This window comes from Cyprinodon variegatus, unplaced genomic scaffold (genome assembly GCF_000732505.1).
Source record: "Cyprinodon variegatus isolate N-32 unplaced genomic scaffold, C_variegatus-1.0 Scaffold212, whole genome shotgun sequence".
In the NCBI taxonomy this organism is placed as follows: Eukaryota; Metazoa; Chordata; class Actinopteri; order Cyprinodontiformes; family Cyprinodontidae; genus Cyprinodon; species Cyprinodon variegatus.
The window spans coordinates 61410-72799 of NW_015150665.1; the positions used below are offsets into that span (position 1 = coordinate 61410).

An 11390-nucleotide genomic window follows, 5' to 3' on the forward strand; every position below is an offset into this window, starting at 1 on the left:
TTCCTTCAAAATCATGATTCTTTGTTTTTATAATCATCAGGTTCCAATTGGGCCAAATAGTAGAGAAATCAAATCAACTAAATCAAACGCATTCCATGCAAGAGTTCATGTTCTACATGATAGTTCAGTGTATCACATAGATCAAAAGTTACCGTCCACTCTTTTTTGTTTTAAAACTTTAAACGAAACTCATCCTTTGCTTTAGTGGCACAAGTCTTATTGAAAAAAAAAAAACAATCAGAAAAACTCACCTCTTTTTTATTCAGAGGAGAAATAATCTCTTTTTTTATGTTGTTTTTCTTGTTTGTTTTAATCCCTGCTGTCACAATTTCTCACCCAAACAATTACTGTAAAATAAAAGCAAGTTTTGTTTAATACATTCATTTCTTAAGGCCACCAGAAAGTCTACAAACATACAATTGTAAGCTGTGACTTGTTTCGCTGTGGTGTGAAATAATATAACATAGATCCACTGCTGTTACAGCCTCTCCAAAATAAGAAAAAGAGAACACTTTATTTAAAAGGGAAGGGGGATATTAATCTTTAAAAATAATAAATGGCTTGGACAAACAAACTACACACCAAAGGTTGTCCTTTTTCTAATGACTCAGAACAGAGGGATCCAGTATTCAGACTAGACAGACAGTGGGATAACTTCAAAAGCCTTTATTTTAAAATGGAACATTTGCAGATTTGTAGTAGCAGTGGATAAGGCGTCTGAGGCAGGTAACTCTGGAGAGGGAAAACACAGGTAAATGACCACAAAAGGATAATCTGAACGTGTGAGCCCTAACCTGGTTTAGAGTACCATCCGTGCCCAGAGAAGGAGGTAGATACCAACCACTCAGCTGACAAAACGTAGTAGTTGCCGCACAAAGAGTTCCAAACCCTGAAGCCTTAAAGAACACAGAACTGACAGATCAGATCCAAGAAGACGAAGGAAAGCAGGATAATCCAGAGGACGAAGTCCAAAGGCAGATCCAGGTTCAGTTCACAATAGAATCCAACAGAATCCGAAGACAGGTCAGGCAAACAGATCAGGACAGGGGCAGGCAGGCTCAAAGGTCCAAATAAAGAAACGGGTCAGGATCAGGCAATCAGAACACTATAAAAGTAAAGCTAAAAAACTCACACCAAGGGCTTGAGAATAATCTGGCACTGACGACTGGGAGCAAGTACTTAAAATAGAAGCTGGAACAGGTGTATACAATGAGTAGTGATGAGAAAACCAGGCAGAATTGGACAGGTGACTGAAATGAGCAATCAGGCCAGTAATAAGTGCCAATATTATAACACTTTTGTGCTGTCAGAGAAAAATAATAAAACAATCCTAACTTGTGAAGTTGCCAAGTCTCCAAATGGTGGAAAATCCAAAAGTATATTGTAATTACAAAAATCAGAGTATTAAACATGAAACATTTGCATGATAGAAATAAAAAAGGTTGACTCGTTAATAAGGTCCTGAAACTAAAACAGTGATGAAAGGAAAGAGTTTGTATAAAAAATCGCCTTGATGAATTATTACTATGAAAATCAGATCCGGTTTAAATCCAAAGTGATGAATTTATTTGAATTTAGAGACAGCAGTAAAAAACATTAAACATATGAAACTATTATTACACATGGAGGAAGCATATTAAGACAGATGATGGAAACTAATAACAGAAAAAAGGAGTAGTACATGCAGTCTCTATTAATGCTTAAAGAAACAGCTTAGCTCAGCAGACAAAAAACTAAAGTAGGAAATATAAATGCTCTGTTTTTCATTTCTGTCGTGGAGAAATAAAAAAATAAAATAAATTCACATTTTTCATTCCTAGCTGATTGTTGTGACAGTGTCGCAAAGAAACAAGTTTATTTTGCAGGAACAAGTTTAAATAAAGTTTCTATAGTAGGATGATGACATATTAAATACCTGAACTGTTGAGAAATTCCTACATCAAAAGATTATTAAAGGTACAATAATCCTATAAACATTCTTACATCAACAGCTTAAAATAAAACCGAATATTGCATAAAGTGCTCGTCATGACAATTTACATTATTTATAAAGGGTATCTTTGCGGCTATCTTGAGCATTCAGGACACCGTGCAGGTGGAGGACTTGGGCGGCTGCTCCAGGATGGACTCCCGCCGCAGGTCGTTGGGCAGGGTACCACCGGGGCCCCACGCGTTGAGCTCTCCATAGATCCCTGTCTCTATCATCTCCTCCTGCCAGGGGATGGGGATGTTCCCCGTGGCAAACTCATCGAAGAACTCATTGTCTACGTCTTCCAGAGCCACGCCTTTTACCGTGGAGAAGGCGCCCACGTTATCCAGGTCCTTGGCATACACCGTCTTGGAGTCTGGTACAAAAGGGGGAGTCAGGATTCCTGAGGGGGACAGAAGTTTGAAGATTAAAGACAGGGATATTTTTCGTAGATGGCCTTTAAGAAAAAACAACAACAAGGATCATTGTAGCTGTTTGCCTGCAGCCCAGAACCACAGTGTGGCCTCCAATAAAATCAGTAAGATTGCATTTCTTTTGACTTCTTTATTGTTGTCTTACAGTTTTCCTTTAAGAAAGGTCGAGGGAGCAAAAATAATAATAATAATAAAAATACTGAGACCTAAAGCTGGTGTCTTAACATTCATTTCTGTCACAATCTGTACGCCTCCACAACTCTGAGGCTTGCAGAGAAGATTGTGGCTGATTCCTCGCACCCCAGCTACAACTAATTTCAGAAACGTCCCTCTGGCAGGAGGTTGCATTTCATCAGGACCAAAACCTCACTCAACTAGAACAGTTTCTTCTCACCCGCTACCAGCCTTATCAACAAGGCCTAGAGACCCCTGTGATGCTGACACACCTAGAAGCTACACCAACGGCATCTCCAGACCTCCTGAGTTACATTAACGCACAGTCTACTGTGTATATAGTTTATAGCTATATACTATATATTGTATATAGTATATTTTATGTTTTATATTATATATAGCTATAGATTCTGTACTCTGTAAATATATCTAATTTGAGTGTACCATCAACACCAAGTCAAATTCTTTGTAAGTGCAAACCTACTAGGCAATATCTGATCTGATTCTAACCCTGATTCTGAAACTGACCTGCGTTCAGTTTCCTCCAGTTGATGTCCTGGAAGAAGGGATGAGCCCTCAGCTCATCACATGACCCGTCCTTGAAACCAAGCCTCTTGTCAACCTCTTTGCACAGCAGCCCCTCACAGAGGGAGCGGGCGTTCTCGCTGAACTTCTCTGGATAGGTTACAGGATCGTCCAGAATCCGTTTCTTCACCACCTTGTTCTCCACCTGATGAGACAAATCAAACCTGCGTTTAACTTTTAATCAAACTCTGGAATTTGAAAGAAAGCCAAGATGTCCCTTATATATAAATAAACAGACAACTCCTGTATTCTAGCTACCTTTTCTCCACGACTCCTGAAGGGCCCCTTGGCTGCTATGAACTCATAGAGGGTGACCCCTAGTGTAAAATAATCCACAGAGTAGTCATACTCTTCTCCTTTCAGAAGTTCAGGAGCCATGAAACCTTCACAGAAGAGGAGAGGCACATTGTTTAGGCTGCAGCAGAAACTGCATTTAATTTTATTTTATGGATATAATAAATACAGTCATAATAAATTGACATTTGGATTAGAAGCACTTAAAATGTTGCTTCAGCCAGTAACTACTTAGTTATGTACGACATTTGTTTTTAAAAATAATACATTAAATGTTAAAATGTTAAACAAAATTCTTTTCCTCACTACATTTTTCTAAACTTTAAGGCCCTCCAATGGTCAGAAATAAAAGAGAAACAGACACAAAGGGAGGTTTTTTGTGGATTAAAAATAATGTCATTAGGTAGAGAAAGAAAAGCCTGAAGGATAATCCAAATGTTTCAGGACCTTTTTTCTTCCTTTGTGAAGACTTTGAAATTATGTCAAACCATTCTGATTCCAAAGCTAAAAAGAAATTCAGTTTTTCTTTTTTTCATATAGTAGCTTTTTCAAGAAATTTGTAAAAAAATAAAGAAAACAAAGATTTTATAAATTTTTTAATGTGAACTATCTGTATTATTTGCATATATTATTGTTCTATAGCAATGACAGCAGTGGGTGGAGTTAATTTTAGGCCTTCTAGAGTCACTTTTAAAGTCAATGTAACGTAATAAATATACAAAACCTGATAAAAATGCTAAATTCTTAATGTAAAAGATTAATTTTACCAGAGAGAAAGTTTCTTACTGTGCTAATTTTACAAATTAAGTAAAATATGAAGTTTTGTTTGAATTAGTAAAATATTTTCTCCATACCTGGAGTTCCAGCGTAGCCTTTGATTTTGAACTGATCATCAGCCAGCTCCACAGCCAGACCAAGATCAGAGATTCGCACATTACCTAAAAAGAAATATCAGAGCAATTGTTTGAGATGAAAAGTAGTCAAACATTCATTTAAACACTGCATAGATAAACGTTTAAGGAGTCCGTTTTAAGAAGTTTGATATTCAAATAAACCCTGGTTATCCCATTTATATAAGGGGAGGTTAACGTTTATTGTTTTCTGGAGAAAAACCTACAAAATTTAAAGAAAACGCCTCAGAAGGAGCCAAAGTCAGTTGCTTCGTTTTTTTTTCACTTTGTTTTTAACAAACTGAAATTTTCCCATAAACTGGTGACCCTGACTTGAGATATTGACCCCAGAAATGGAGAAAAGAGCCTCAGACGTCCGTGGTGCCTGAGAGAAACGTAGAATCTATCTCCATTTCTCCCTTTATGTCGGGACTGACACAAATAACTAGCCGCAGGATATCCATAATGAGAACCATCGAGTCCTTTGGTTAAAGGTATAGTGGAGGATTTTCGCGAATTTCTAAAAAGACCAACCATCTCCACTTTAAAAAAAACGCACAACCTTGTACCTGCTCCTAGAGGGCATGAACGTGTGCAAGAGGAGCCCATTTCTCCTCGTGCACGCTGTTTAAAAGTTGCTGTTTGCATCACTCATACAAGTTTACTTTCCAAAAGAAGATTTGCAATTTTTCCATTATGTCAGACTCACCACCAGTAAGTGAAAATGGGGACGAGCACGTAGGGCGGCCTTACGTAAACATTTCAGCAGAATGATTGACAGTTAGTAGGACCACTTATTTTGATGATCCACCCGCAAAAAGAACATCCTCCACTATACCTTTAATGCAGTGTCAGCTGAGAGAAGTCCCCCATGTGTTCCTCCAGACATGGAGAAAACCAACGGAGATCAAACCCACTTCAAAGTTAGAAACCTTAAGCACATAATCTATTCAACTCTATTTAAGAGGACCTTTTTCAAAATGTCTGTTACCCCTTTCGTCGTTGATCAGCGGTGTCAAAGGTACACACATTTCTTACTTAAGTAGAAGTATAGATATGCAGTTTAAAAACACTCTGGTAAAAGTTAAAGTATCAACTTGACCTCTTTATTCAAGTAAAAGTGAAAAAGTATGTGCCCCAAAAACTACTTAAAGTATAAAAGTATAAATTAACCTTTAAAAAAAACAGCCAGATGCCGCTATATGAATTGAAAGCTAAATTTTTCGACTATTTGAAAAAATTCTTTGAGATAGGGCCAAGGATGAGGGAGGTCTTGTTGGTCTCCATTTCCATCTCCCGATACGCTCTCCCCTGTGTCCGACCTTTCAGACTTTTCAACATCTTTTTCAGAATCGACATTGTAGCATGGAATAGACAATTCACGTTTGAAGAACACCTGCTTGCTTCTGCTAATTTCCTTTGGCATCAGCATAAATTTGACGAAAAGCTAACCAATGAGTGTTTGCGTTATATGACTCATCCAATTACACTAGTTTTCACTAGATGTGGATGGCGCCAATGATCTGCACTGGATGGTGCTCATGATGTGAAATAAATATTTATAAACATTAAACCGAAGCCGAGAGTAACGAGTAACGTTTGTTTATAAAATGTAAGGAAAAGAAAGTACAGATACTTGTGTGAAAATGTAATGAGTAGAAGTCAGAAGTAGGAAGAAAAATAAGTAATGGAGTAAAATATAGATACCTAAAAAGTGTACTTAAGTACAGTAACAAAGTATTTGTAATTCATAATTTCCCTATTTTTAGTCTAAAGGGCTGAAAGAAAGGAAAGGAGTAAAAGAGGGGAGAATTGCATGTTGCTATATTTATGAATGAGTGATATGATGTAGATCTGTTATCTGAGTAATATTTGAATATATCTGGTGTGTTTGATGGGACGGACACGTAATGACAGACTTTGTCCTTTTACAATAAGATGCATAGGGTTAATTGATATTATATTTGTAAGCATCTTTTTGTGAACAGGATCTAGACTGAGTCTCTGAGAACTAGACCTTACTAATTGAGAGTTTACTCTGTTGACCTTTGATCTATTGACTTTTCAAATTTAGCTCTAAATAACTATTTATTATACATTTGTAATGCTTGTTCTTGAACAACTGTGCATTGTCATAATAGTTCTGGCTTTTAAAGAAAGTTAATAAAATGAGAGTGTTATAATCAAACATAATAAACTAAATTAAATTGTTTAGAGTTTCTTTCTGACCCTCATTGTCCAGCAGTACATTCTCTGGCTTCAGGTCTCTATAGATGATCCTCTTCTGGTGGAGGTGCTCCATGCCCTGGATAATCTGTGCAGCATAGTAACAGGCACGTGGCTCATCAAAGCCTGGGTTGTTCTCATCCACATTGTAGATGTGATACCTGGAGAAAAAGTAAATAAAAAAACTTATGGATAAGAGACAGAAGGACAATGCAACATACAATTTGAACTTCAGAGGCAAAACTAACAATAATGAAAAGATTGAAAGTGTGACAAAAAAGATCTGACCTTAGATCTCCCCCGTTCATGATGGTCATAACCAGACATAACTCGACTTTGGTCTGGAAGGCATAAGCTAGAGAGACAATGAATCTGCTGTGAACTCGAGCCAGGATCCTTTTCTCCACCATGGCCCCCTATAGGCAGAGAAGATAACAGCCATAAGTAAACAATGGTAATTATCTGGATTCATGGTGGAGATGTATCACCCTGGTTTTTAATTAATCATCAGCCCAGCTTTAAGTGTGTTATACGTATTTTGCTATTTATTTATTTGTGCTTCACCTATAGTGAGGAAGATCCCAATCTGACCCAAGCTGGTCTTCCAAAGAAGAATGTGATTTGGTGATTCCTCACTATTCACTACGGCAGAAATCATTTACATATAAAGCCCGTTTCACTGTTTAAAACCATTAAACGACAGTTCACTTTTCTTAATCAGAGTGTTCTGTTCAACCCACAGACTATGTCCACTGTATTAAAAGAAAATGCTAATAAAAAACATGGTAAAAGTTTGATTTCTGTTTTGTTTGGAGCACAGCTTTTAACATATTCTCAGTGTAGTAAAGACAGTTCAATTAAACCTACACTGAAAAACTCTATCCTTTTATAATTGTATTTTTATTAGAAACAGTATGCATGAAATTTAAATTTCAGCTCATAAACAGCCTTCCTAAATTTTTGCCGGATCAACTGTGAAACAATGGTCATTCTCCTTTGTATGATAACATCTTGTACATGCAGCACATCTTTGAAATCTTATGTAAATTCCAAAAATTTCTAAGTTCTCTGGAATCTAATGTTTGTACACTTTTTAGAAAAAAAATAGTAGTAACATAGAAGTAACATCATTGTTTAAAAATGTAAAGATCTGATATTTTGATGTGTGGATGTGAAATCTTAAATAAAGTGTATTTACCCTTAATTTGAGTAGGTAAATGAGATTTGCCAATGGAACGAGTATTTTCACTCTTAAAATAAGATAATTAGATAAAATGCTTGTGAAATTAGACAATCCAACTTTTAATTCAATTTAATTGAATTCAATTTTGGTCAATTCAATTTGGGCAATTTTAAAATCCTTTCATTTCTCTCATCTTTATTTACCTTGAATTATGCTCACTTGGCATGAGCATTTTAACCAGCATGTTTTCAACACTATCATACTCATTGTAAAAACAAACTTTTTATCAAACCGTTAGAAGAAAGCAAAAGAAATCCAGCCTCTCACAGACAAAGGGGTGTGTGTGTTTGTGTGTGTGTGTGTGTGTGTGTGTGTGTGTGTAGTGTGAGGCCTGGTCATCTCCATATGCATGTCGTTATTGTCAAGGTGTAGAGGTGGCCGACGTCTTGTTTTTTTTACGTTTAAAGTAGAAAAGCCAGACTCACACAAAACACATTGCAAAAGGGAAAAGGTTTTTCAGAAACCTGGAAGCCAAGGTTGCATTTTCATTCTAATGTAATACTATTAGATTAAATGTTTGATAATCCAGAGGGAAAATACAATGTTTTTGTAACTCATAGGGATCTTTTTCATTGAGTTGTTGTACATCTTAGTGCAGTATCAGTGCAGAGGAAGGACCTTTGTTTTTGTTAAATAGTCATCTGAAAAGGATCCTTAGGGTTGCTCATAATATCATAGTAACGATTAAAACATATTTTATAATAATTTAAACCAACACATTTTTTATAATATATTTTTTCTCATTTTATCTCTCAATTTTCTGTGGTCCCATGATTACCCCCTCCCATCCACCACCCCCAACTCCCCCACCCACACACACACACTTTGATCCACCTTTAATACTCAAAGCTGTGATGTTTTTTAAGAGAAAGCAAACATAAACTTCTTTGTGTTCAGTTTGATCTGCTTGTTTTACATTAACAAAAGAGGGAAGACTCGGTATAAATGTTCGAGCTCGGCCTGTTTTTCAGTGTAGTCCTGTTTCTCTGACTGTTAACACTCTTACCTCATAACCTTTCCTCTTCTTTAGTCTCTTCTTGTTGAGCTTTTTGCATGCATACAGTTTCCCTGTGCCTTTCATCTGACAGGCAGAAACCTCCCCGAAACCACCTTTACCCAAAACACGAAAATCCAGAAACCAGTCGTCTCCTATTGGCTGCATCTCTAGCCACTTCCACTGCAGGAACCTCTTCAGATACATACTCTCCAGAAAAAAAGTGTAGGGCACTTCTTTCAGGAAGTCCATCACACTGTCCATGGTCTCATTGAAAAGATCATCACCAGCCTCTTGGTGTTTCTCTTTCACCTTTGTGATCCCATTTTCCGGCAGAAAGGGGCAGTTATACTTAGCATTAGGCTCCATGTACCGAGACAAGATCTTGCTTGCTTTGTTGGCTCTGTCCTCATCCTCAGCCATGTTGTAGTCTTCAATGTCCTTCCATAGACGGCAGGGACCTTTGTACTCATTGTTGGCCTCCAAGAACTCCTGGAAAAGGCGTTTGCCAATGGGCTGCTCCACACAGACCGTGTTGAAGCCCAGATCTAAGGTTTCACGCAGACCTTCACAGACTGTAATGTGAGGCAGCTTTAGACGGGATCGGTACTTCTTGTCCCGGTTGACAGCTGGGTTGGCAGTGCCATCAAAGCTGCCACGGGCAGAGATGTAAGCAGAGTTGGCCACCACTGTTGTCAGACCCCCGATATCCATGGAGATACAGAGGAAATCTGTATAAAAGAAGCTGAATATATACAAGAAACACACTGAAAGTACCAACAGGTAGACGACTTCTTTGTCTTTCAGGGATTCAGATGGCTGCAGACTGTCACAGTGAACTCAGTGAGCTGATGACTGAAGCTCACAGGTCCTTCTGGTCCCTTCACACACATGCAGACACATATGCAGATCTGCCTGACTCATCAACTTTCTCCAAAGGGATTTATCCACCCTGTTATCTCTTTAATGCCACTTCCAGTGCTTACCCATGTGCCGGCTGTAAGAGAGTGGAAGATAAAAACATGGAAAAGACAAAAGAAGCAAAAGATGAGATTGTACTCCAGGCAGAATATTCAGTAATTCATTTGAATGATGGCCTCATGCAGTTTCTCAGACTGGTTTTAATCAGTACTTCTGTAGATTTTCTAATCCTCCTTTATTTTACTTTTTCTTTGATTTTTAATTCTTTATCTCTTTTCAGCCCAGTTTTTGTTCCTGAAAAGTGAGAACAATTGATCTTTAATAACAATAATAATAATAAGCAATGGAAGGAAGGAGAAGAGGCATCAGGTCTTAAAGCTTTTTTGGAAAGAAAATAGGAAACAGTCCAGAATATAGGATCATCCTACATTATCTATCTATCTATCTCTCTATCTATCTATCTTGCTTTAGCCTGTTGTTTAAAGAATAACACCTTATATTTAATTCATATCCCTTATTTGCTTTTTATAAACATTGTAACAAAAATTTTAATCTGAACACAACTTGACATAAGCTGTGTTTATCAGAAGAAATAGAAGCAAAATAAAGTGCTATATAGAAGTGTACAGAACATTTTACCGCTGTTGGTGCTAAACTGATTTAAGATTTTATTTCCACAATTCTTATTTATCCTCCTACTTATTGCCTCAGTTTTATAATAAAAGTTTAAAGCCAATATTTCCTCTTTTCTTTTTGGAAATAGAAAAGCAGGATTTTTTCTGCTTCCAAAGAAATTACTAAATAATTTTGACATAAACTTACATTTTAGGTAATTTTTATTTTGCATACTTGAAATATTTTGTACCAGTAATTTCACTTGTATTTAAGAGAAGGTTTTATCAAGATTACTGTACTGGAGTAATTCTTTTTTGTACTCTCCTAACATCTGCATATCACCAACTAGTGCACAGGAGTGACTGTCAGAGTAAATCATTATGACGAGTACTGCTAACTATATGACAAAGTTTACGAAGAGTGAAAACAAAATCAGTTAAAAAAAAAAATCCTTACAAGTCTGTTATTAATCATCCCCTCCAACTAATAGGATGAGGTCTTACAGAGATGTGCTGACTGCATAGTTTGTAGGTTATCAGCTTAAGCAGGTCTGCACACATGCTTGCAAACACACAACTCGACACGTGTGCTGCTGTCTCATTCACAGCTGAGCGTCACACGGTTGTTAGGGTTTCCACATCTCCTAGGACCCCTTTGGAAAATAACAATCACGTGGATTTATGAATGGGAGCTGTTCAATTATTTTTGCTACTGGGTAAAACAACAGCAGAAAAATATTCAAGTTAGCTTTGTCTTTTTTTTTATTTGAATGAAAACTATTAGCTTTCCATATTTTGTTTAAAAAATATATAAAACATGAAATCAAGAAATCAGGATTCTGAAAAAGCAGGTGTCCCTAATAATGACGATGAATCTTTAGACACACAAAAACTGATAATCAGGACAAATAACTTTTTTCTAAAGAGAAATTAATTTAACTGGGTTCAACACTGCAAATACAAATGAAGACATTAATGCAATGTTTATAAATGACAAACAGAAATGAAACCTTACCCAAAAAGGAATATAAAAATAAACAGAAATG

General features: G+C 36.8%; 1 protein-coding gene across 1 annotated transcript; it reads right to left on the bottom strand.

Annotated features, from left to right (window-relative positions):
• Positions 1-2079: 2079 nt before the first annotated feature.
• On the bottom strand, positions 2080-9523 carry grk1 (G protein-coupled receptor kinase 1). Its single transcript, XM_015380375.1, has 7 exons — positions 8822-9523; positions 6861-6988; positions 6576-6733; positions 4311-4394; positions 3421-3545; positions 3106-3307; positions 2080-2372 (listed from the first exon to the last, which is right to left on the bottom strand). The coding sequence occupies exons 1-7, from the start codon at positions 9521-9523 to the stop codon at positions 2080-2082; spliced, it is 1692 nt and encodes a 563-aa protein (XP_015235861.1).
• Between the last annotated feature and the right edge of the window lie 1867 nt (positions 9524-11390).